This window comes from Thunnus albacares, chromosome 19, assembly GCF_914725855.1.
Source record: "Thunnus albacares chromosome 19, fThuAlb1.1, whole genome shotgun sequence".
NCBI lineage: Eukaryota > Metazoa > Chordata > Actinopteri > Scombriformes > Scombridae > Thunnus > Thunnus albacares.
In genome coordinates, this window is record NC_058124.1 from 28,755,374 (window position 1) to 28,782,710 (window position 27,337).

At 37.6% G+C, this 27,337-nt stretch overlaps 9 gene segments (V, D, J or C); 2 read left to right on the forward strand and 7 right to left on the reverse strand.

Annotated features, from left to right (window-relative positions):
- Window positions 1–3,134, reverse strand: part of LOC122970078 — a 916,362-nt gene extending 913,228 nt beyond the window's left edge. The window contains 2 exon segments of the V gene segment in view: window positions 2,624–2,957; window positions 3,083–3,134. Of these exon segments, the coding sequence occupies window positions 2,624–2,957; window positions 3,083–3,134 (386 nt within the window).
- LOC122970079 overlaps window positions 1–5,255 on the reverse strand; it is an 808,187-nt gene extending 802,932 nt beyond the window's left edge. Inside the window, 2 exon segments of the V gene segment in view lie at window positions 4,754–5,078; window positions 5,204–5,255. Coding sequence covers window positions 4,754–5,078; window positions 5,204–5,255 — 377 coding nt within the window.
- LOC122970080 overlaps window positions 1–18,722 on the reverse strand; it is an 891,879-nt gene extending 873,157 nt beyond the window's left edge. Inside the window, 2 exon segments of the V gene segment in view lie at window positions 18,220–18,554; window positions 18,671–18,722. Coding sequence covers window positions 18,220–18,554; window positions 18,671–18,722 — 387 coding nt within the window.
- LOC122970132 lies at window positions 6,252–6,763 on the forward strand. The segment is given in 1 exon segment: window positions 6,252–6,763. A coding segment is annotated over 1 exon segment (255 nt).
- LOC122970109 lies at window positions 7,900–8,538 on the reverse strand. The segment is given in 2 exon segments: window positions 7,900–8,222; window positions 8,439–8,538. Coding segments are annotated over 2 exon segments (360 nt in total).
- Window positions 14,454–15,072, reverse strand: LOC122970121. The segment is given in 2 exon segments: window positions 14,454–14,773; window positions 14,990–15,072. Coding segments are annotated over 2 exon segments (357 nt in total).
- A 539-nt stretch (window positions 18,723–19,261) lies between the features above and the next one.
- Window positions 19,262–21,044, forward strand: LOC122970130. The segment is given in 2 exon segments: window positions 19,262–19,318; window positions 20,555–21,044. A coding segment is annotated over 1 exon segment (255 nt).
- LOC122970107 lies at window positions 20,955–22,851 on the reverse strand. The segment is given in 2 exon segments: window positions 20,955–22,525; window positions 22,742–22,851. Coding segments are annotated over 2 exon segments (369 nt in total).
- Window positions 22,852–23,651: 800 nt separating this feature from the next.
- LOC122970100 lies at window positions 23,652–24,301 on the reverse strand. The segment is given in 2 exon segments: window positions 23,652–23,995; window positions 24,212–24,301. Coding segments are annotated over 2 exon segments (381 nt in total).
- Between the last annotated feature and the right edge of the window lie 3,036 nt (window positions 24,302–27,337).

Consider the following 27,337-nt stretch of genomic DNA (forward strand, 5'->3'; position numbering starts at 1 on the left):
TTCCGCCATTTTGGTTTTTTTTAAATAAACGTATGTTTTGCTTCTGTTGGCACATATTTCATACAATCTTCACCACACTTGGTACATACCATGTTTAGAGGACCCTGAACAAAAAAAAAAGCAAACTTTTGAAGGCGTGGCCTAATGCACTTAATGGTCAATAACTCCTGAATACTGAATCGGATTGCGACCAATTTTGGGAATGTTGTACACAATGTGACCTTACAGAACTGTGTGACATTTCATAAAATTCTGCCCAAAGGGCGCGCTGAAGTAACTTTTTAACATGATATTTCTGCAATTCTGTTGTCTTTAATGAAATGAAACTTGGTAGATAAGTTTTCCATGAGAATCTGCACAACATACTGAATCATGGCACCAATAGCCCCACCTTGTGGTCATAAATAAAACACCGCCATACAACTCATTAACTGCCAAATCTGTTAAATGTAACATGCCATGGTATTCGTACAGATGGGGATCCTGAACGAGTCTTTAGTATTTTCAGCAATGCTTTGCGATTTAGTATTCAGCATTCACACGCATTTCCCGCAGGAAATGCATTTCCAGTTCTCTCTAATATTCCTGTTTAGGAATTTAGTACTGATATTTATTCCCTTCTTCCTTCATCATATCTGTTGCCATCTATCAGTACATGTCTGACCGTTTCAGGTTTATTATAGTGTGTACATAGTCCAGATGGCTGCTCGCCTGTTCTATGCAGTGTTTGATTGACCTTCTCTTCTCTTGGGCCCCCACCCCGTATTATACCGAAGCCTACATGTTTTTGAATACTGTAAAGACGTCTTCCTGTGTCAATTAAGTTCCAGTATTCCTGTCAGGTTTTTCTCATATAATCCTTTACGGTAGTTTTAACTTACTGGGACCACCTAAAGATGTTTGTGTTGTCCAGTAGAAGAAGAAGAAGTAGTGAGTCATTTTATTTAAATAAAAGGATCAACACCTCACTATGAGAGAATACTATGAAAAGTAAAAATTTGTAAAAATCTTGAATTTCATTCAAGTTCATTCATTAAGTTCCTTAAAGTCCCTTTCCACTCAAAAACATGTGTTTCTTCTTGTTCCTTCAGCTGGAAGTTGTTCTCTGTGCAGAGTTTGTTTTCATATTCATTTGCTGAAAGTGGCAAATGGAGCATCCAGTTTTAAGGGGCGGGCCTATGAGCATGACTTGTGACATCACAACTACTTTGGAGCCAATTGTGGTCCAGGATGCAACCTACACAAGTGTGATGTGAAAACTTAAAGCCTCCGGTGCACAAACACTGAGAATGAACTTTATAGTGAAGTAGGAAACATCTGGTGTCCAGCAGTTGAATTTCTAAAATTAAATCTATATTTGCATATTTATAGATTATGGAGTTTGTAATGAGAGAGAAGGAGGAGATTTTTTTGTGGAAAAAACATATCAGACACACGTTATTGTAATAATGTCTTAAAGGATGGGTTCACAGTTTTTCAAGTGTGTTTTTAAACAACAGTCAAATGAACAGTGAAACCTGTTTTTCTTGCTGTAATCATTCCTCCTGTTCATACTGACCATTAGAAGATCCCTTCATAATGACCTTACAATGGAAGTGATGGAGGACAAAATCCACAGTCCTCCTTCTGTGCAAAAAATGTATTTCAAAGTTTATCTGAAGCTAATATGAAGCTTCAGCGTCCAAATGAGTCAAATCAAGTAGATATTTTTCAACGTCTTTTTAGTGCCAAAGTCCCTCTTTTTGTTACTATACTTCCACCTGCAGCTCAACAGGGAAACACTGTCCGAGGAAACACAAAGAGAGAATTTGATGCTAAAAAGACTGTAAATGTGTCAGATATCCACTTGATATGACTAACTCAGACTGCTGAAGCTGAATATAAGCTTTTTGTGATTCTCCCTCCGAACAGTAGATCCTGTGCAAGATTCTGCAAATGAATTATTGCATTAAATAGAACTTTCCACTGATGTATTGATGCTAATGTTACACACAAACACACTGAATCAAAAGCAGACTAGTAAGGTATCCTCTAAATCCACCACTAAAGGGCAGCACATTAACACAGATCAAACCTGCAGTTCAGTCACATGACTTCAAAACCAGAGACTCCATAGAAAACTGAGTTTGTTTGTTAAATTGTTGATAATGACTGATGAGACCTAAAAAGTCATTTGATGCTGGCTCGAAATTTAACCTGAATTTACAGCAATGACTTCCTAAAGAATAAATCTTGTGTTATATATATTTTTCTATGTGTCAACAAATCTCATGAAAGGACCAAATCAGCAATGTGTTAGTCTGTCTCATAATACTTTCTGACTCTCCTAACCTGGATGTGACTCTCGTTCAAAGTCCCACTGGTTTTTTAATAAAGACATAACCATTATAGTTTGTAGTAAACAAACAGGAGGAAATAGTGCATTTGTTGGGGTCAGCAGGAGATGACATTTGATGATCTAGTGAGTATTTCTGACAGCAGGATGGTTTGTGTGTGTGTGTGTGTGTGTGTGTGTTCAGTGAACTGTATCAGTCTCTGCAGTAGCTTCCAGCTGCAGCAGTCAGTTCAGTTTCTGCTCAGTCTGACTGAGGGAGGTTTTTGTACGACGCTTTTTCACTGTGTGAACACATCCTGACTGTTGATTTCATGGAGACTCTGACAGTAATAAACTGCTGAATCTTCAGCCTGAACTCCACTGATGGTCAGAGTGAAGTCAGTTTCTGATCCACTGCCTGAAAAACGACCTGGTGTCCCTGATGCTCGAGTAGTAGCCCAGTAAATGAGGAGTTTTGGAGCTTCTCCATCTTTCTGTTGGTACCAGGCTAAACAGGGGTTGGATGCAGAATTGCCACAATTTCCATCAACCTGACGACTGACCCTACAGCTGATGGAGACGGATCCTCCCAGAGCAGATCTCACTGCTGCAGGCTGAGTCACTGTGACCTGGCCTCTGGACTCTGAGGATACACAGACAAAAACATAAAGCAGCGTCATGGTTTTGATGGTTTTGATGGTTTTGTCGGCTTCATTTCAGAGGGACGGATGTTGATAGAGGAGAGGAGTTTGATTCTCTGGACTTTACCTGTGAAGCAGCAGCAGAGGAGAGTCCAGATGAGGACGGAGATCAAAGTCATGTTTTTGATGAGGAGGATTTCTGTGGCTTCTGTTGTGATGAAGGACAGCTGTCAGTCATCCAGTGTTCAACTCTCAGGACTATAAACTCTCCCAGAGCACTGGAGCATGGTGCTGCTGATGCAAAGTGGCTCTCTATGGAAATGCTCTGACTGAGTTTTTAACAAAATGCGTCAGTGTTCATGTTTATGCTGATTTCTATCAGTTAATTCACATCTTCAAATGTCTACTGTCTTATTTAGAACTGTAAAGGCTGTCAGTTTCATTTTACCACAAATTTAACATCATATACGAAACATAAGTATTAAGTTTGGAAATTTGTGGGGTTTAGCTTTAGTGAGTTTCCGTATAAACCAGCTGTGTTTTACAAATACATAACGGTTTTAATGAGTTTCTTGACTTCATAACCAGAGAGCCTGCCTTTAAAACACCTCTCTTATTACACTTACTGTCCCTCAGGTTTCTTCATTTGCACATTTTAAAGCTGCTGATAACACTGATATCATCATATATTGTTTTATATCACAACATTCTTTAGATACAAACATAATGGAGTCACTGGTTAATTCACTGACAGACTTCATTAATATCAGTGTTGCTCTGAGCTCAGTTTGGTCTCACAGAAAGTCACAGTACAAACCTGCTGCTACATGATAAACAGTATATGTAAGGTCTGACCATACAATTCCTTATTCTGTAGTAACTACGTTCTTATCTAGTTCTGTGAAGACTGTAAACATGCGATAGTGCTCAAAAATAAAAATAATACTTTTTTTTTCATTGTTTTCTGTGCAGCCAGTTGATTTAAAAGCATCTTTCTCATATCTCAGTGTGTTACTGCTAATGATGAAAAAAACCCAAAGTTTTGCCTTTATGGAGATGATATAATTTTCTACACTGAAGTAGTTTAATTGATTGACATTTGAAGGATCTGCAATTACACTGAGGCTGGTTTTAGTGAAAGTGGTGTAAGGTTTGATAAAACTAAGAATATATATTTTTCTGGCTGTTGCCAAAATTGAAAATAAACATACATTCTCTGTATTTGACTTTGTTGACATCTAGTTCCTGCCTCTGTTGCTACAGTATAAATCATGTCTCATTGATTGTTGTATGAATGTAAACTGCTTGAGCTTAGATTTGTAGATTTGTCAGTCTGGGTAATGTCCACAGATGAGTGATGCAGGGATGATAAATAACAGGAGTGAAGTACTGACAAGGTATTGTTCTTTGTCTGTTATTAAAAGTGTCCTTTGCTGAAAGAACCACAGTTTATGTCCTCAAATGGAAATATGGATCTTAAAAGAACAGTTTTTTTCAGTGTAGTGAAAGAGTTAGGGTTAGGCTGTTGGTTGTGATGGTTAAGTTGAGGTTAAGGGGCAGAAGAATGCATTATTTCAATTAATGTCCTCAGTAAGATAGAAATACAAACATGACTGTTCGAACGTCTGTGTGTGTGTGTGTGTGTGTGTGTGTGTGTGTGTGTGTGTGTGTGTGTGTGTGTGTGTGTTCAGTGAACTGTATCAGTCTCTGCAGTAGCTTCCAGCTGCAGCAGTCAGTTCAGTTTCTGTTCAGTCTGACTGAGGGAGGTTTTTGTACGACGCTTTTTCACTGTGTGAACACATACTGACTGTTGATTTCATGAACACTCTGACAGTAATAAACTGCTGCATCTTCAGCCTGAACTCCACTGATGGTCAGAGTGAAGTCAGTTTTTGATCCACTGCCTGAAAAACGATCTGGAATCCCTGATGCTCGAGTGGTAGCCAAGTAAATGAGGACTTTAGGAGCTTCTCCATCTTTCTGTTGGTACCAGGCTAAACAGGGCTCAGAACCGTTACAATCTCCATCAACCTCACGACTGACCCTACAGCTGATGGAGACGGATCCTCCCAGAGCAGATCTCACTGCTGCAGACTGAGTCACTGTGACCTGGCCTCTGGACTCTGAGGATACAGAGACAAAAACATAAAGCAGGGTCATGGTTTTGATGGTTTTGATGGTTTTGTCGGCTTCATTGCAGAGGGACGGATGTTCATAGAGGAGAGGAGTTTGATTCTCTGGACTTTACCTGTGAAGCAGCAGCAGAGGAGAGTCCAGATGAGGACGGAGATCAAAGTCATGTTTTTGATGAGGAGGATTTCTGTGGCTTCTGTTGTGATGAAGGACAGCTGTCAGTCATCCAGTGTTCAACTCTCAGGACTATAAACTCTCCCAGAGCACTGGAGCATGGTGCTGCTGATGCAAAGTGGCTCTCTATGGAAATGCTCTGACTGACTCCAACAGGGACTTGGATTACTCTGATGATGCTGTTTCATCAATGAATCAATCAATTTACCAGCTTATTGATTAATTATGTGTCAGTGATCATTTTCTGTGTTTCATTTTCACTGAGGTGATCTAAAACACTTTAAAGTCTCAATTTTATTGTTCATTTCTCCTCAGTTGAACTCAAAGCAGCTTTACTGAACTTTTCTTTACATGTTCCAGTTAATTTGTCAAATGTGAACAGCAGAAAGATTAAAGAACAACAATCCTACTTTAAACATGTTTTTAAATTTTAATCTTTAAATCTCCATTTTAAGTGAATGTTGAGTTAAAACTATTCTGAACAGTGTGGGTGATGATAAAAAATGCTGCACATCTCTCATCATATAAAATGACAGAAATTGTCTTTTAACCTCAGTTTGAAATATTTCTTTGTTCTGAAAGATATTTGTTTATTTAATATGTCTCAACATGTTGTGTATATTACGGCTGTCTATTAGTTTTTGCTCATAATGTCCATTAATACTGAATCTGATAAACTGTTGCTCTTTTGATAGTTTTGAAAGTAAATATGTTCAAAATCAATTTATAAGATATATATTCAAACTCTATGTCCTTATTTTCAGTAAATAGTTTAGAATAAAATGCAGTAAAGAGTCATATGAGGACTCTTTCTGTGCTGATCTGCATGAGAGGTTTCTTAAAGGGAAGTGAAACAATGTGTGAGTGAGTGACTGGTGGAGCAGAAAAAACATCTGACAGAAACTCCTTAAAGGGGAAAATCCACTCTCACACAGTAAAGGTGTCCAAGTGTCTGGTGTTTGATTGACAGCTGTGTGGTCCCTGTCCTCTAATGTGATTGATGTCTCCTAGGTGATGTCCGTCCCACCCTGACGGTGCTGCCCCCCTCCAGCGAGGAGCTGCAGCAGGGGAAGGCCACGCTCATGTGTCTGGCCAACGATGGCTTCCCCTCAGACTGGAGTCTGGCCTGGAAGGTGGACGGCAGCAGCAGCAGCAGCTTGGAGCAGAGCAGGAGCCCCGGGTTGCTGCAGAAGGACGGCCGCTACAGCTGGAGCAGCACCCTGAGGCTCCCTGCAGACCAGTGGAGGAAGGTGGGCTCTGTGACCTGTGAGGCCACCCAGGGCTCCCAGACTCCAGTCTCAGAGACACTGAGGAGAGACCAGTGTTCCCAGTCCTGACCTGACTCACTGCTACTGCTTTTACTCTGCTACTGCTCTCACTCTGATCTCTGCAACTATCTCTCTCTTTTATTTCACATGTTTCAGTAACAATATTTACTTGCTTGTTGTAATGTTTCAATATAATTTCAGTATTTCCAGACAATAAAGATCTGTTCATCAAATCACTTGTTTTCATCTTTATTATTATAAATGTGTCTTAATTATTTTCTCTTAATGGTAACAATAATGATATTAAATCCTGATAACAACTGAGTTATAAATGTTTCAACTGCTCTATGAAGACTTCAGAAGGAAAATGTAAGATCACATAATGTATTGATTCATATACTGTATATTAGGAAAGTATTTACACTCAAACAACACTCTTAGATGTTATGTGATTAATGCTACACAGTCATGGTGGTAGTAAGTCCATAATTTGTTTTCATACTTTACAGTAAAGTTATAATAATTGTAGAAAATGCTTTGCTGGAGTCACTTCAGATTTGTCTGTTATAATTAGTAATTGAGTAATTTTAATGAAAAATCCTCCAATCATCTTATGTTACTGAAGTGTGTCAGTGCAAAGAGTCTAATATTTTTATTTTTTCAGATGTATTAAAAGCATATACATAATCTTTTAAACAAATTCACTAAACCCTCAGAAATATGTTCTAATTCTGAAATAAAAAGCAAAATATCATCAGCATAAAGAGATATAAAATGAGCGTGATCTGACATTTTAACCCTGGACATTTTAACAAACTGCTTCTACTGAAGAGCTGAAACACAAAGACAAATGAAAGAGATGAAAAAGGGAAAGAATTCAAGAATTAATTAATTACATAATCAATTAAATGTGTTTTGGTTTATATTATAAATACTTGCTGCTGGAATAAAAACATGCAAAATGACAAATATATGTCACATGACATGATTAGTAATTTTACAACAAAAATGACAATAAATATTATCATGATAACATTTTGTAATTTATTTCTAAAAAATTGTATGTTTGAGTATCTATGAAAAATGGTAAGAGATCAAATAAATAATAATAGTTTTAGTGTTCATGTGTTGTAGTCAGTAGATTAAACTTATTAAAGAATTGAAATCATACTTCAACAGAGGTTAGATTTGATGTTCAACCACATGTTTCATATTCTGTATTGATGAAAGTATTAAGAATAAATCTTTTCTTGTTAAATACAGAATATTTAGTGTTAAAATGTTCAAATTAAATTATTAAAACCTCTGTTGTTTTAGTTTGAGTGCAGCTGTTGAGTCAGATCAGTTCCTCTTCAGCTGAGGGAGGTTTTTGTACGACGTTGTATCACTGTGTGAAGGGAAAGCTTTGTCTCTGCTTACAGTAATAAACTCCTGAATCTTCAGCCTGAACTCCACTGATGGTCAGAGTGAAGTCAGTCCCAGATCCACTTCCACTAAAACGATCTGAAACTCCAGAACGACGGCTTGAAGCTTCATAAATCAGGAGTTTAGGAGCTTCTCCATATTTCTGAAGGTACCAGTCGAGGTTGCTATTAGCATTTGAACTGGTTTTACATCTGATGGAGACAGTCTGTCCTGGAACAACAGACTGAGATCCAGGAGACTGAGTCACAGTGATTTGTCCTGATGAACCTGGAAAACATGAAAAAGAGGAGAAGGGTTATTGAGACAAATCCAGCTTGGAGAAAGATGATCAACATGAAAACAGAAGAGTATCATTTCTTTAACATGGAGAATAGATGGAAGAAGGTAAATGCTGCTTGTTTCAGTGTTTCTCCATCACAGCAGAACATCATTGTGGTGAACCTGGTTGCATCCTGAAGCAAAGTTTTCACAAGAGAGTCTCACCCTGAACAAGGAGCCCCAGGGTGGCCAGCAGTAGAGTCAGTGACATCATCATTGTGCTGCCGGCGTGTCAGTGGCTGTGAAAGGTCTGGACAGCCACTGATCAACACTGGCCTCTTAACGGCTGGGAGCAGAGAGGCAGGACACATATGCAAACACACAAAGTCAGTGAACTGTAGCTGTCCTCAACATATCATGCTGTTTCCTCCTCACTGCTGGGAGAACTCACTGTAATTTGTAGCCGATACCTCCGATTTTTACATGGTACATACTGTAAATAATTAGATGTAGACTTGCTGATGTAATTGATGGCTTGTTTTGGGACTCACACATGTGTTGAATCAGGTGGAGTTTATATACAGACCTTCTTGGTCAAATGCTGAGTCAGGTCACAACCAACGATCACATTCATTTGATGTGACGGTATGCTGATGATATTATGTTTTTTATTTCTAACGCTACAACAGTTTTACAAGCTCACATTCATTCAGAAGGTCAAAGACGTCATGTCAAAATGTCCCAGGTGCACTCAATAAAACATTATTGGGAGAATAATTCAGAGGGCTTCCTCTTGATGTTAAAGCACCTGAAATAATATTTTAACACGCAGTATAAACACAACTTTATGACCTTCAAAAAATTGAAAAAAATGTAGGATTTAACGAGTTTTCAGACCTTGAAAGACATGTTTACAATATCTGACAGTATATCACATGGAATATGTGCACTCACAAGTAACTGTATGTAGACTCTCATTGCTCTGTGTTATTTAAAACATTTTATTCTTTCATCTGAATTTTAATAATTTCAGAGTTTCATTCTTGATGTTTAAACTGGAATTAAAGTCTATTTCCTCTTTGTGAAAGTTACATATTTATCTCAGCCATCATCCCTCCTCTGATGTCTCATTTGAGGTAAAATACAAGAAACATGGAGGTAAAACTTTCCAACCAATTGTTACGATTTAGAGATGAAAACACAAAAAATCTTAACAGAAGACTTGTGAACTTCTACAGAATCTTGTCTGCACACATTTTGGACTAACAGGTACAAAATGAATCTGTCAGTTTTTTGAAGGCCTTTTTAAAAACATCTTTATATTTTATATCAAACTACACAAACTTTTCATAAGAATAAATCTCAGAGATAAAAACTATCTCTGTATTTACAGTCAGTTGTTATCATGGGCTCATCAGTGTGGAGTGTTTGGTGTCTTTAATGCATTTGGTCCACAAACACAGTTTGTTCAGTGACATGTAATGTATGAATTGCTGAACACAATAAATTATGATCATCATGATCTGCAGATGTTGATGCTACATATATTATGGCTCTGCTAGATGTGATTGACACTTTTAGTACCTTTACTTATGTCATCAGTCAGTGTCATTGAGATACAGATCTGTTGTGACAAGAGAGACCAGAGAGCAAGAAACAATTATGGTCAGAAAACCAAACAACCAGCAAACAAGAACAACACGTCTAAAGTCAGACAACCAACAATAAAGCAACAATTACAATTAATATCAATTATTACAGGAATCATGAAAACATCAGATAAAGCTTAAAAATCTTCAAGGAGAATGAAAGAATCTAGCTCGGGGCAGTTTGCACTTCATTTAATTTTAACAGATGAAGAGTATCTGGAGCAAATTCTGCCAAGTTTACTATGTACTTTAGTTTACTAGATTGAAATGAGAGAAGACGTGAGGTAGTTTGGAAGCTTTTACAGTTGACTTTTATGAGTGAACATCATGAGATGATTATTCTATCTTGTCAGTTATGAAGTTCATCCAATTTTTTTATACAGAGAACGATGATGAGTGTGAGATGTGTCATAACATAATGTGATGAAGAGGATTTAACAGCTGAGGTGATGATGGGGCAGCATGAAAAAACAGAATGTCTCTGTTTGATGAATCTTGAAATGACTAAATATTTGTTTGACTCAGTAAGAGGTTGTTGAGGTGGGAGGTGGACTGTTTGACCTTCAGGAGGAAAACTGATAGAGACACTATGAACATCATAAATCATCTGTGTGTGTGTGTGTGTGTGTGTGTGTGTGTGTGTGTGTGTGTGTGTTCAGTGAACTGTATCAGTCTCTGCAGTAGCTTCCAGCTGCAGCAGTCAGTTCAGTTTCTGTTCAGTCTGACTGAGGGAGGTTTTTGTACGACGCTTTTTCACTGTGTGAACACAACCTGACTGTTGATAGAGTGATGACTCTGACAGTAATAAACTCCTGAATCTTCAGCCTGAACTCCACTGATGGTCAGAGTGAAGTCAACTCCATTCCCTGCTCCACTTCCACTGAATCTGGAGGAGATTCCTGTAACTCTGTCTGATGTTTGGTAGATCAGACGTTTAGGAGTTTCTCCAGTTTTCTGATGGTACCAGGACAGAAAGTATTTTGAACCAGTGTAGTGAGAAACTTGTCTATTAGCTTTACAATCAATAGAGACAGTTTGACCAAGCTGCAGTGATTTGGCTGCTGGTTGAGTCAAGACAACATTTTGTCCAACAGACCCTGAGGAGAGAGAAGAAACACTGGACATGAGATGGTGAAACTCAGCTACACTCCAAATGATTTTCACATGACAGAAAAATGATTTTCCTCACCCTGAGTGAAGCAGAGGAGAGTCCAGATGAGGACGGAGATCAAAGTCATGTTTTTGTTGAGGAGGATTTCTGTGTCTTCTGTTGTGATGAAGGACAGCTGTCAGTCATCCAGTGTTCAACTCTCAGGACTATAAACTCTCCCAGAGCACTGGAGCATGGTGCTGCTGATGCAAAGTGGCTCTCTATGGAAATGCTCTGACTGACTCCAACAGGGACTTGGATTACTCTGATGATGCTGTTTCATCAATGGATCAATCAATTTACCAGAATATTGATTAACTATGTGTCACTGATCATTTTCTGTTTCATTTATGTTCTGTGAACAGATTGTCTTCAGAAATGTCTGTTTTGATTCATTTTACATCTACAACACTCAGTTTTAATTCAAGACATAATTTGAAATACAGTAAACATGAAACAAAATTATTAATTTTAGAATAATAATATAAATTACTGGCCTACTGTTATATATTTTCATATCATCCAGCTGTGTTTCACAGACTGAGACTGTTTTTGTAGAGTTTGTTGTGTTCAAAGTCAGAGAGCCGTGTCTCTCTACAGTGAGAGGTTTTTGTACGACGACTCAGTCAGTTTGTATCACTGTGGTTGACGTTCGGTGGAGGAACCAGACTGGATGTTGGAAGTAAGTTAAACTTTTAAAGTATTTTATTAAATCCTGAGTGATATTTCGGTTTTTGCACATATGTTTTCTCTAGAAATTGAAATTTCTGATTTTACATCTTCACTTCTAATTTTTGACCAACAGTTGTCCACCAGCAACAAAAATAAGAGTTTTGTGTTTTAAATTTAAATGATGAATCAATATATTCTAAGTGTTTGGTCCACAGTAGAAATCATGTAATGTTTTAGATTCAGGCTGAAATTTGAGGACTTGTAGTTTTAGTTTAATGTGACAAAGTCAGAGAGCCGTGTCTCTCTACAGTGAGAGGTTTTTGTACGACGACTCAGTCAGTTTGTATCACTGTGGTGGACTTTTGGTGGAGGAACCAGACTGGATGTTGGAAGTAAGTTTCTGCTCAAATATTAAATATCAAATCATCAGTTAAATTTATAATTTCTGTGTCTGAATATTTGTAGTAGATATAAGTTTCCACTGAGCTGATGTAAAACACTTTAAAGTCTCAATTTTATTGTTCATTTCTCCTCTTTAACCTTGAAGTTGAACTCAAAGCAGCTTTACTGAAGTTTTCTTTACATGTTCCAGTTAGTTTGTTAAATGTGAACAGCAGAAAGGTTAAAGAACAACAATCCTACTTTAAACATGTTTTTAAATTTTAATCTTTAAGTCTCAATTTTAAGTGAACGTTGAGTTAAAACTATTCGGAACAACGTGGGCGATTATGACGAAAAAATGCTGCATCTCATCATTTAAAGTGTCTAAAATTGTCTTTTAACCTCAGTTTGAAATATTTCTTTGTTCTGAAAGATATTTGTTTCTTTAATATGTCTCAACATTTTGTGTATATTACGGCTGTCTGTTAGTTTTTGCTCATAATGTCCTTTAACGCTGAATCTGATTAACTGTTGCTCTTTTGATAGTTTTGAAAGTAAATATGTTCAAAATCAATTTATAATATGTATATATTCAAACTCTATGTCCTTATTTTAAGTAAATAGTGTAAAATAAAATGCAGTAAAGAGTCATATGAGGACTCTTTCTGTGCTGATCTGCATGAGAGGTTTCTTAAAGGGAAGTGAAACAATGTGTGAGTGAGTGACTGGTGGAGCAGAAAAAACATCTGACAGAAACTCCTTAAAGGGGAAAATCCACTCTCACACAGTAAAGGTGTCCAAGTGTCTGGTGTTCGATTGACAGCTGTGTGGTCCCTGTCCTCTAATGTGATTGGTGTCTCCTAGGTGATGTCCGCCCCACCCTGACGGTGCTGCCCCCCTCCAGCGAGGAGCTGCAGCAGGGGAAGGCCACGCTCATGTGTCTGGCCAACGATGGCTTCCCCTCAGACTGGAGTCTGGCCTGGAAGGTGGACGGCAGCAGCAGCAGCAGCTTGGAGCAGAGCAGGAGCCCCGGGGTGCTGCAGAAGGACGGCCGCTACAGCTGGAGCAGCACCCTGAGGCTCCCTGCAGACCAGTGGAGGAAGGTGGGCTCTGTGACCTGTGAGGCCACCCAGGGCTCCCAGACTCCAGTCTCAGAGACACTGAGGAGAGACCAGTGTTCCCAGTCCTGACCTGACTCACTGCTACTGCTTTTACTCTGCTACTGCTCTCACTCTGATCTCTGCAACTATCTCTCTCTTTTATTTCACATGTTTCAGTAACAATATTTACTTGCTTGTTGTAATGTTTCAATATAATTTCAGTATTTCCAGACAATAAAGATCTGTTCATCAAATCACTTGTTTTCATCTTTATTATTATAAATGTGTCTTAATTATTTTCTCTTAATGGTAACAGTAATGATATTAAATCCTGATAAAAAACTGAGTTATAAATGTTTCAACTGCTCTATGAAGACTTCAGAAGGAAAATGTAAGATCACATAATGTATTGATTCATATACTGTATATTAGGAAAGTATTTACACTCAAACAACACTCTTAGATATTATGTGATTAATGCTACACAGTCATGGTGGTAGTAAGTCCATAATTTGTTTTCATAGTTTACAGTAAAGTCATAATAATTGTAGAAAATGCTTTGCTGGAGTCACTTCAGATTAGTCAGTAATAATAGACTCTCGTCTTGTGAAAAAAATCTATAGTTGTGAGATTTTAATGAGAAATCATCCAATTATCTCTTGTTAATGAAGTGTGTTAATGCAAAGAGTTTAATATTTCTATTTTTTCAGATGTATTCAAAGAATTTGTATAATCGTTAGAACAAAATCACAAAACCTCAGAAATAAAAAGCTAAATATAGTTTAACCCTGGACATTTTCACAAACTTCTGCTGAAGAGCTGGAAAAAAAATAAATGAAAGAGATGAAAAGAATTCAAGTATTCATTAATTACAGTTATGAATGTATAAATGTTTTTTGGTTTATATTATAAATAAACTTTTAAAACACAATTGATTTTATCATGATAACATTTTGTAATTTATTTCTAAAAAGTTGTATGTTTGAGTAGCTATGAAAAATAGTAAGAGATCAAATAAATAAATAATAATAGTTTTAGTGTTCATGTGTTGTAGTCAGTAGATTAAACTTATTAAAGAATTGAAATCATACTTCAACAGAGGTTAGATTTGATGTTCAGCCAAATGTTTCATATTCTGTATCAATGAAAGTATTTAAATAAATCTTTTCTTATTAAATACAGAATATTTAGTGTTAAAATGTTTCAATTATATTATTAAAACCTCTGTTGTTTTAGTTTAAGTGCAGCTGTTGAGTCAGATCAGTTCCTCTTCAGCTGAGGGAGGTTTTTGTACGACGTTGTTTCACTGTGTGAACGGGATGTAACCCTGCTGACAGTAATAAACTCCTGAATCTTCAGCCTGAACTCCACTGATGGTCAGAGTGAAGTCAGTCCCAGATCCACTTCCACTAAATCGATCTGAAACTCCAGGCTGAAGGGTTGAGGCATAATAAATCAGGAGTTTAGGAGCTTCTCCAGGTTTCTGAAGATACCAGTGGAGGTAGCTACCAACACCTGAACTGCTTTTACATCTGATGGAGACAGTCTGTCCTGGAACAACAGACTGAGATCCAGGAGACTGAGTCAGGATTTTTTGTCCTGATGAACCTGGAAAACATGAAAAAGAGGAGAAGGGTTATTGAGACAAATCCAGCTTGGAGAAAGATGATCAACATGAAAACAGAAGAGTATCATTTCTTTAACATGGAGAATAGATGGAAGAAGGTAAATGCTGCTTGTTTCAGTGTTTCTCCATCACAGCAGAACATCATTGTGCTGAACCTGGTTGCATCCTGAAGCAAAGTTTTCACAAGAGAGTCTCACCCTGAACAAGGAGCCCCAGGGTGGCCAGCAGTAGAGTCAGTGACATCATCATTGTGCTGCTGGCGTGTCAGTGGCTGTGAAAGGTCTGGACAGCCACTGATCAACACTGGCCTCTTAACGGCTGGGAGCAGAGAGGCAGGACAGATATGCAAACACACAGAGTCAGTGAACTGTAGCTGTCCTCAACATATCATGCTGTTTCCTCCTCACTGCTGGGACAACTCAACATTTACATCATCCATAACATAAAGGAGTGACAATCTGAGGGAGAGAACTTCATTAAGCAGTTAGAAAGACTAATGCGAAATGTGTAAAGGAAGGATTTTGAGGCTTAATTCACAGAATTGTCTTCAGTTTTTTTCAACATGGTTGATATTTTGTTTTTTTCTAAAGTACAGAATGTGCAACTAGTGATGTGAAAGGCCCCAAATCCACCAAAGGTTTGTCAATGAGTCTAAGCGTGTCCCACGTTAAAATATATTGAAAACACCTTTCAGAGAGCCAGTCTGAATGTGGAATGGCAGCTGGTGTAGCAAATGAGAAACTGATTCTCAGACGGACATGAAGAGTTTTGTAGGTGTTTATCAAGTCAGACATCAGGAAAAATTATTCTGAAATTCCTATTGATCTGCAATGTCTTTAACATCGAGGAAATACTTGAGTTCTAATTCTTTCATGTCAGTTTGGTAAAATGTGGATTTCAAACAATGCAAAAGATTTGCTGCACATTTAAAATAGGATTGAGAATAGTTAGAACACCTGTTGTAATTTCTGATATGATTAGTAACTGAAAGAAGGCAAGATGAGGATTTTGTGATGATTAATAGGATGTCATCAGCATACAAAGTGATCATTTTGATAGTGTGAATGAAATGATGCCTGAGATACTGATGGATTTGCAAATGGAAAAAAGAATCAAAGTCTAAAGAGCAGTGGAGAAACAAACCATTTATGTCTAATAAATATTTCTATTTCGGGGGCTGTTGGGCCATTGCATTTTTGAGGGGTTTGGGATGCTGGAAAACTCATGAATATTGGCACATATGTCAGAACTGGCGAAAATTGCAAATTTCTGTAGTGATTGCGCTTGGCTGTGAATAATAAAGGTTGTTTTACACCTCTCTGTCTGAGCGTCTATATTTACACCAGCAGATGTTTGTGCTTCATCTGGTGGAGCTCAAAGGATCATAATGTAAGTTATCTGCAACTTTTCAAACAATAATCTTCATGTAGCTGCGATTCACAAACTGTAGACACCACGAGAGCTTTGATCAGTCCGCAGCTGCTTCCACACGTTCAGTGTTCTCACTGAATATCTGCTCTTCCAGTGGAGCTTTTTCTTTTCATTATTTTTTCATTTATTGATTTAATTCTTCATTTAAAGGACCAGTGAGTAAGATTTAGGAGGATCTGTTGGCAGAAATGGAATATAATATTCATAAGTATGTTTTCATTAGTGTATAATCACCTGAAAATAAGAATAGTTTTCGTTACCTTAGAATGAGCCCTTTATATCTACATAGGGAGCGGGTCCTCTTCCACGGAGCCCGCCATGTTTCTACAGTCGCCCAGAAGGAACAAACCAAACACTGTACACAGCAGAGTATTTGAATCCACTTTTTCCAAGTTCAGTGTGAACAAGAGGTTCAGCTGATGTTAAAATACATTGTAAGTACTGTATTTAAATGTAACCAGAGATCAGAGGGAACCAGGCAGTTTTTGCAGTAGAGCCTAATAAATAAACAACATTCAATGCTGCTGCCTTCTGTTTGTTAAGGAGGACCATCCCACCGTTTCATATAAGATGCGATGGTGAGAGAGGAATTCATCAACTGTGATGAAGAGCAGTGCTCTGTGATACACTGAGTCAAGAAGCTTTAAGGTGGAGGGAGAAGCATGCATATATACAATATGACCATAATCAAGCACACACAGAATTGTAGATTGCACAATGGTCTTTCAACTAGCAGAAGAGATTCTCAGGATGAGAGAGAGGAGGAACACAAACCAGTGTTGGAGAGTTGCTGACCACCATGAAAGTAGGAAAGGTGTGAAGGAAGGTAGTCGCACACTCGTAGCCATGATTTGATCTTTATATGGAGATCTTTTCTGATATTCTTTTGATATATTGTATAACTAACCTTTTTTCAAATGTATTGTGCATTTATATGGAGATGTTTTTTTGATGCACTGTATGATCTAAGCTATTGATCAAACGTATCATGTTTTTCTGATGTGACTTTTAAATGTCATGTGAATCAGGTACTCGCTCCTCCAACAGTATATAAATGTGATTGAGGACACTCCTCCCCATGACAGACACACCTGTGTCCTATCTCCTATATAATGTCTGTTGAGCTGTTATGTCCCTCAATACCCTGAAGAAGACTGTCATGTCAAAACGTTGGTAAATTATTAAAGTATATTTTTAGTGAAGTGGTGACGAGTGTGTGACAACCTTCCTTCACAGACTAGCAGAAGAGAAACATGATTTGTTTCTGTACAAAAATCCATTTTTGACCTTCAGGTTGCTTGATAGGTGTTCCACATGGGTCTGAAAAGTGAGTCTGGTTTTTGATTTTTGACTTTAAGCTGCAACAATTATATTATCCTCATCTAACAGATCCACTACTGCCAGTCCAAACTTTCTCTTCAGCAGTGTTGTTACTGCTCTGTATAACAAAGTGAATATGAGAGAAAGTAAACACAGCTAGAACAGGTAACAGGTAGAGTCTACACAGAACTGTCAATCACCTGCTGAGCTGCGGAGACACCTTGATACAGAAGATTATTTCAAGCTTTAAGGAATCTGATGTTCTCAATGTATAATTTCATATCACATTTCATATGTTTTAATAAAGGAACAAAATACCTGTTTTGCCTCTTTTTTCATTTACTTCAATGTTACTAATATGTTTCCTTCAGTTTGTATCAGGTCATCGGTACAAAGTTGTTACTGTGTTTGTACCACTGTGAGACCAATCATGAAAAATACTGTGATTATTATCTGTGATAGATTCATATTTGTTACCACAAACGTATAAATTAATTGTCTAATGGCTTAATCTAAAATTTGTGTGTGTGTGTGTGTGTGTGTGTGTGTGTGTGTGTGTGTGTGTGTGTTCAGTGAACTGTATCAGTCTCTGCAGTAGCTTCCAGCTGCAGCAGTCAGTTCAGTTTCTGCTCAGTCTGACTGAGGGAGGTTTTTGTACGACGCTTTTTCACTGTGTGAACACATACTGACTGTTGATATAGTGTTTACTCTGACAGTAATAAACTGCTGAATCTTCAGCCTGAACTCCACTGATGGTCAGAGTGAAGTCAGTTTTTGATCCACTGCCTGAAAAACGATCTGGAATCCCTGATGCTCGAGTGGTAGCCAAGTAAATGAGGAGTTTAGGAGCTTCTCCATCTTTCTGTTGGTACCAGGCAAAACAGGGGTCGGATGAATAAGTGCCACAATTTCTATCAACCTGACGACTGACCCTACAGCTGATGGAGACGGATCTTCCCAGAGCAGATGTCACTGCTGCAGGCTGAGTCACTGTGACCTGGCCTCTGGACTCTGAGGATACAGAGACAAAAACATAAAGCAGCGTCATGGTTTTGATGGTTTTGTGGGCTTCATTTCAGAGGGACGGATGTTCATAGAGGAGAGGAGTTTGATTCTCTGGACTTTACCTGTGAAGCAGCAGCAGAGGAGAGTCCAGATGAGGACGGAGATCAAAGTCATGTTTTTGATGAGGAGGATTTCTGTGGCTTCTGTTGTGATGAAGGACAGCTGTCAGTCATCCAGTGTTCAACTCTCAGGACTATAAACTCTCCCAGAGCACTGGAGCATGGTGCTGCTGATGCAAAGTGGCTCTCTATGGAAATGCTCTGACTGACTCCAACAGGGACTTGGATTACTCTGATGATGCTGTTTAATCAATGAATCAATCAATTTACCAGTATATTGATTACCTATGTGTCAGTGATCATTTTATGTGTTTCATTTATGTTCTGTGAACAGATTGTCTTCAGAAATGTTTGTTTTGATTCATTTTACATCTACAACACTCAGTTTTAATTCAAGACATAATTTAAAATACAGTAAACATGAAACAAAATGATTAATTTTAGAATAAGAATATAAATTATTGGCCTACTGTTATATATTTTCATATCATCCAGTTGTGTTTCACAGATTGAGACTGTTTTTGTAGAGTTTGTTGTGTTCAAAGTCAGAGAGCCGTGTCTCTCTACAGTGAGAGGTTTTTGTACGACGACTCAGTCAGTTTGTATCACTGTGGTTGACGTTCGGTGGAGGAACCAGACTGGATGTTGGAAGTAAGTTAAACTTTTAAAGTATTTTATTAAATCCTGAGTGATATTTAGGTTTTTGCACATATGTTCTCTCTAGAAATTGAAATTTCTGATTTTACATCTTCACTTCTAATTTTTGACCAACAGTTGCCCACCAGCAACAAAAATAAGAGTTTTGTGTTTTAAATTTAAATGATGAATCAATATATTCTAAGTGTTTGGTCCACAGTAGAAATCATGTAATGTTTTAGATTCAGGCTGAAATTTGAGGACTTGTAGTTTTAGTTTAATGTGACAAAGTCAGAGAGCCGTGTCTCTCTACAGTGAGAGGTTTTTGTACGACGACTCAGTCAGTTTGTATCACTGTGGAGGACTTTTGGTGGAGGAACCAGACTGGATGTTGGAAGTAAGTTTCTGCTCGAAAATATTAAATATCGAATCATCAGTTAAGTTTATAATTTCTGTGTCTGAACATTTGTAGTAGATATAAGTTTCCACTGAGCTGATCTAAAACACTTTAAAGTCTCAATTTTATTGTTCATTTCTCCTCTTTAACCTTGAAGTTGAACTCAAAGCAGCTTTACTGAACTTTTCTTTACATGTTCCAGTTAGTTTGTTAAATGTGAACAGCAGAAAGATTAAAGAACAACAATCCTACTTTAAACATTGTTTTTAAATTTTAATCTTTAAGTCTCAATTTTAAGTGAACGTTGAGTTAAAACTATTCTGAACAACGTGGGCAATTATGACGAAAAAATGCTGCATCTCATCATTTAAAGTGTCTAAAATTGTCTTTTAACCTCAGTTTGAAATATTTCTTTGTTCTGAAAGATATTTGTTTCTTTAATATGTCTCAAGATGTTGTGTATATTACGGCTGTCTCTTAGTTTTTGCTCATAATGTCCTTTAACACTGAATCTGATTAACTGTTGCTCTTTTGATAGTTTTGAAAGTAAATATGTTCAAAATCAATTTATAAGATATATATTCAAACTCTATGTCCTTATTTTAAGTAAATAGTGTAAAATAAAATGCAGTAAAGAGTCATATGAGGACTCTTTCCGTGCTGATCTGCATGAGAGGTTTCTTAAAGGGAAGTGAAACAATGTGTGAGTGAGTGACTGGTGGAGCAGAAAAAACATCTGACAGAAACTCCTTAAAGGGGAAAATCCACTCTCACACAGTAAAGGTGTCCAAGTGTCTGGTGTTCGATTGACAGCTGTGTGGTCCCTGTCCTCTAATGTGATTGGTGTCTCCTAGGTGATGTCCGTCCCACCCTGACGGTGCTGCCCCCCTCCAGCGAGGAGCTGCAGCAGGGGAAGGCCACGCTCATGTGTCTGGCCAACGATGGCTTCCCCTCAGACTGGAGTCTGGCCTGGAAGGTGGACGGCAGCAGCAGCAGCAGCTTGGAGCAGAGCAGGAGCCCCGGGGTGCTGCAGAAGGACGGCCGCTACAGCTGGAGCAGCACCCTGAGGCTCCCTGCAGACCAGTGGAGGAAGGTGGGCTCTGTGACCTGTGAGGCCACCCAGGGCTCCCAGACTCCAGTCTCAGAGACACTGAGGAGAGACCAGTGTTCCCAGTCCTGACCTGACTCACTGCTACTGCTTTTACTCTGCTACTGCTCTCACTCTGATCTCTGCAACTATCTCTCTCTTTTATCTCACATGTTTCAGTAACAATATTTACTTGCTTGTTGTAATGTTTCAATATAATTTCAGTATTTCCAGACAATAAAAATCTGTTCATCAAATCACTTGTTTTCATCTTTATTATTATAAAAGTGTCTTAATTATTTTCTCTTAATGGTAACAGTAATGATATTAAATCCTGATAAAAACTGAGTTATAAATGTTTCAACTGCTCTATGAAGACTTCAGAAGGAAAATGTAAGATCACATAATGTATTGATTCATATACTGTATATTAGGAAAGTATTTACACTCAAACAACACTCTTAGATATTATGTGATTAATGCTACACAGTCATGGTGGTAGTAAGTCCATAATTTCTTTTCATAGTTAACAGTAAAGTCATAATAATTGTAGAAAATGCTTTGCTGGAGTCACTTCAGATTTGTCTGTTATAATTAGTAATTGAGTAATTTTAATGAAAAGTCCTCCAATCATCTTATGTTACTGAAGTGTGTCAGTGCAAAGAGTCTAATATTTTTTATTTTTTCAGATGTATTAAAAGCATATACATAATCTTTTAAACAAATTCACAAAACCCTCAGAAATATGTTCTAATTCTGAAATAAAAAGCAAAATATCATCAGCATAAAGAGATATAAAATGAATGTGATCTGACATTTTAACCCTGGACATTTTTACAAACTCCTTCTACTGAAGAGCTGAAACATAAAGACAAATGAAAGAGATGAAAAAGGGAAAGAATTCAAGTATTAATTAATTACATAATCAATTAAATGTGTTTTGGTTTATATTATAAATACTTGCTGCTGGAATAAAAACATGCAAAATGACAAATATATGTCACATGACATGATTAGTAATTTTACAACAAAAATGACAATAAATATTATCATGATAACATTTTGTAATTTATTTCTAAAAAAAAGTTGGATGTTTGAGTATCTATGAAAAATGGTAAGAGATTACATAAATAAATAAATAATAATAGTTTTAGTGTTCATGTGTTGTAGTCAGTAGATTAAACTTATTAAAGAATTGAAATCATACTTCAACAGAGGTTAGATTTGATATTCAGCCAAATGTTTCATATTCTGTATTAATGAAGTATTTAAAATAAATCTTTTTTTGTAAAATACAATAAATGTTTAGTGTTAAAATGTTCAAATTAAATTATTAAAACCTCTGTTGTTTTAGTTTGAGTGCAGCTGTTGAGTCAGATCAGTTCCTCTTCAGCTGAGGGAGGTTTTTGTACGACATTGTTTCACTGTGTGAACGGGAAGTAACCCTGCTGACAGTAATAAACTCCTGAATCTTCAGCCTGAACTCCACTGATGGTCAGAGTGTAGTCAGTCCCAGATCCACTTCCACTAAAACGATCTGAAACTCCAGAATGACGGCTTGAAGCTTCATAAATCAGGGGTTTAGGAGCTTCTCCAGATTTCTGATGGTACCAGATGAGGAAGCAAGCACGTATATCGCAAATACTTATACTGGTTTTACATCTGATGGAGACAGTCTGTCCTGGAACAACAGACTGAGATCCAGGAGACTGAGTCAGGATGATTTGTCCTGATGAACCTGGAAAACATGAAAAAGAGGAGAAGGGTTATTGAGACAAATCCAGCTTGGAGAAAGATGATCAACATGAAAACAGAAGAGTATCATTTCTTTAACATGGAGAATAGATGGAAGAAAGTAAATGCTGCTTGTTTCAGTGTTTCTCCATCACAGCAGAACATCATTGTGGTGAACCTGGTTGCATCCTGAAGCAAAGTTTTCACAAGAGAGTCTCACCCTGAACAAGGAGCCCCAGGGTGGCCAGCAGTAGAGTCAGTGACATCATCATTGTGCTGCCGGCGTGTCAGTGGCTCTGAAAGGTCTGGACAGCCACTGATCAACACTGGCCTCTTAACGGCTGGGAGCAGAGAGGCAGGACAGATATGCAAACACACAGAGTCAGTCAACTGTAGCTGTCCTCAACATATCATGCTGTTTCCTCCTCACTGCTGGGAGAACTCAACATTTACATCATCCATAACATAAAGGAGTGACAATCTGTGGGACAGAATTTCATTAAGCAGTTAGAAAGACTGATGTGAAATGTGTAAAGGAAGGATTTTGAGGCTTAATTCACAGAATTGTTTTCAGTTTTTTTTAAACATGGTTGATATTTTGTTTCTCTCAAGTGCAGAATGTGCAACAAGTGATGTGAAAGGCCTCAAATCCAGAGTTTTACAGATATATGGAGGTGTTTCTTCATTAAATGTGTTTGATTAACTATGTGTCAGTGATCATTTTATGTGTTTCATTTATGTTCTGTGAACAGATTGTCTTCAGAAATGTCTGTTTTGATTCATTTTACATTAATTTTGTAATTTATTTCTTAAAAGTTGTATGTTTGATTATCTATGAAAAATGGTGAGAGATCAAATAAATAAATAATAATAGTTTTAGTGTTCATGTGTTGTAGTCAGTAGATTAAACTTATTAAAGAATTTAAATCATACTTCAACAGAGGTTAGATTTGATGTTCAGCCAAATGTTTCATATTCTGTATCAATGAAAGTATTTAAATAAATCTTTTCTTGTTAAATACAGAATATTTAGTGTTAAAATGTTTCAATTAAATTATTAAAACCTCTGTTGTTTTAGTTTGAGTGCAGCTGTTGAGTCAGATCAGTTCCTCTTCAGCTGAGGGAGGTTTTTGTACGACGTTGTATCACTGTGTGAACGGTGTGTTGACACTCTGCTGACAGTAATAAACTCCTGAATCTTCAGCCTGAACTCCACTGATGGTCAGAGTGAAGTCAGTGCCGTATCCACCACCTCCACTAAAACGATCTGAAACTCCAGGCTGACGGGTTTTAACTGCATGAATCAGGAGTTTAGGAGCTTCTCCAGATTTCTGAAGGTACCAGTGGAGCAAGTTGGTACCATAAACAGAACTGTAAACAGTTGTACTGGTTTTACATCTGATGGAGACAGTCTGTCCTGGAACAACAGACTGAGATCCAGGAGACTGAGTCACAGTGATTTGTCCTGATGAACCTGGAAAACATGAAAAAGAGGAGAAGGGTTATTGAGACAAATCCAGCTTGGAGAAAGATGATCAACATGAAAACAGAAGAGTATCATTTCTTTAACATGGAGAATAGATGGAAGAAGGTAAATGCTGCTTGTTTCAGTGTTTCTCCATCACAGCAGAACATCATTGTGGTGAACCTGGTTGCATCCTGAAGCAAAGTTTTCACAAGAGAGTCTCACCCTGAACAAGGAGCCCCAGGGTGGCCAGCAGTAGAGTCAGTGACATCATCATTGTGCTGCCGGCGTGTCAGTGGCTCTGAAAGGTCTGGACAGCCTCTTAACGGCTGGGAGCAGAGAGGCAGGACAGATATGCAAACACACAGAGTCAGTCAACTGTAGCTGTCCTCAACATATCATGCTGTTTCCTCCTCACTGCTGGGAGAACTCACTGTAATTTGTAGCCGATACCTCAGATTTTTACATTCTACATACTGTAAATAATTAGATGTAGACATGCTGATGTAATTGAAGGCTTGTTTTGGGACTCACACATGTGTTGAATCAGGTGGAGTTTATATACAGACCTTCTTGGTCAAATGCTGAGTCAGGTCACAACCAACGATCACATTCATTTGATGTGACGGTATGCTGATGATATTATGTTTTTTATTTCTAACGCTACAACAGTTTTACAAGCTCACATTCATTCAGAAGGTCAAAGACGTCATGTCAAAATGTCCCAGGTGCACTCAATAAAACATTATTGGGAGAATAATTCAGAGGGCTTCCTCGTGATGTTAAAGCACCTGAAATAATATTTTAACACGCAGTATAAACACAACTTTATGGCCTTCAAAAAATTGAAAAAAATGTAGGATTTAATGAGTTTTCAGACCTTGAAAGACATGTTTACAATATCTGACAGTATATCACATGGAATATGTGCACTCACAAGTAACTGTATGTAGACTCTCATTGCTCTGTGTTATTTAAAACATTTTATTCTTTCATCTGAATTTTAATAATTTCAGAGTTTCATTCTTGATGTTTAAACTGGAATTAAAGTCTATTTCGTCTTTGTGAAAGTTACATATTTATCTCAGCCATCATCCCTCCTCTGATGTCTCATTTGAGGTAAAATACAAGAAACATGGAGGTAAAACTTTCCAACCAATTGTTACGATTTAGAGATGAAAACACAAAAAATCTTAACAGAAGACTTGTGAACTTCTACAGAATCTTTGACTCGTGTCTGCACACATTTTGGACTAACAGGTACAAAATGAATCTGTCAGTTTTTTGAAGGCCTTTTTAAAAACATCTTTATATTTTATATCAAACTACACAAACGTTGATAAGTATCAATCTCAGAGATAAAAACTATCTCTGTATTTACAGTCAGTTGTTATCATGGGCTCATCAGTGTGGAGTGTTTGGTGTCTTTAATGCATTTGGTCCACAAACACAGTTTGTTCAGTGACATGTAATGTATGAATTGCTGAACACAATAAATTATGATCATGATGATCTGCACATGTTGATGCTACATATATTATGGCTCTGCTAGATGTGATTGACACTTTTAGTACCTTTACTTATGTCATCAGCCAGTGTCATTGAGATACAGATCTGTTGTGACAGGAGAGACCAGAGAGCAAGAAACAATTATGGTCAGAAAACCAAACAACCAGCAAACAAGAACAACACGTCTAAAGTCAGACAACCAACAATAAAGCAACAATTACAATTAATATCAATTATTACAGGAATCATGAAAACATCAGATAAAGCTTAAAAATCTTCAAGGGGAATGAAAGAATCTAGCTCGGGGCAGTTTGCACTTCATTTAATTTTAACAGATGAAGAGTATCTGGAGCAAATTCTGCCAAGTTTACTATGTACTTTAGTTTACTAGATTGAAATGAGAGAAGACGTGAGGTAGTTTGGAAGCTTTTACAGTTGACTTTTATGAGTAACATCATGAGATGATTATTCTATCTTGTCAGTTATGAAGTTCATCCAACTTTTTTATACAGAGAAAGATGATGAGTGTGAGATGTGTCATAACATAATGTGATGAAGAGGATTTAACAGCTGAGGTGATGATGGGGCAGCATGAAAGAACAGAATGTCTCTGTTTGATAGATTTTACATTTTTGAGTCAAGATGAATCTTGAATGATTAAATATTTGTTTGACTCAGTAAGAGGTTGTTGAGGTGGGAGGTGGACTGTTTGACCTTCAGGAGGAAAACTGATAAAGACACTATGAACATCATAAATCATCTGTGTGTGTGTGTGTGTGTGTGTGTGTGTGTGTGTGTGTGTGTGTGTGTGTGTGTTCAGTGAACTGTATCAGTCTCTGCAGTAGCTTCCAGCTGCAGCAGTCAGTTCAGTTTCTGTTCAGTCTGACTGAGGGAGGTTTTTGTACGACGCTTTTTCACTGTGTGAACACACCCTGACCGTTGATATGGTGTGCACTCTGACAGTAATAAACTCCTGAATCTTCAGCCTGAACTCCACTGATGGTCAGAGTGAAGTCAACTCCATTCCCTGCTCCACTTCCACTGAATCTGGAGGAGATTCCTGTAATTCTGTCTGATGTTCGTTGGATCAGAAGTTTAGGAGTTTCTCCAGTTTTCTGATGGTGCCAGGACAGATAGTATTGTGAACCAGTGTGGTGAGAAACTTGTCTATTGGCTTTACAGTCAATAGAGACAGTTTGACCAAGCTGCAGTGTTTTGGCTGCTGGTTGAGTCAAGACAACATTTTGTCCAACAGACCCTGAGGAGAGAGAAGAAACACTGGACATGAGATGGTGAAACTCAGCTACACTCCAAATGATTTTCATATGACAGAAAAATGATTTTCCTCACCCTGAGTGAAGCAGAGGAGAGTCCAGATGAGGATGGAGATCAAAGTCATGTTTTTGATGAGGAGGATTTCTGTGGCTTCTGTTGTGATGAAGGACAGCTGTCAGTCATCCAGTGTTCAACTCTCAGGACTATAAACTCTCCCAGAGCACTGGAGCATGGTGCTGCTGATGCAAAGTGGCTCTCTATGGAAATGCTCTGACTGACTAACAGAATCATCACATTCTCAAGTGATATTTTTCTTTGCTTGCAATAATGCTGATATTCTCTTTATGTTAAATTATTAAGGACATAGTCATCTAATCATATGTGTCCAAGGCAACATATAATTTAAAGAATGACTGCTGTCACATGTTACTGTGTTCAATGAATCTACAGACACTGAGTTTGTCTCTGGGTATATTCACAAGGATTTTATCATTTTTTTGTCACCATTTTACACATAAATGATGATATATTTTTTAAAGCCTGTCAAAGTAAAGGATGAAAGCAGAA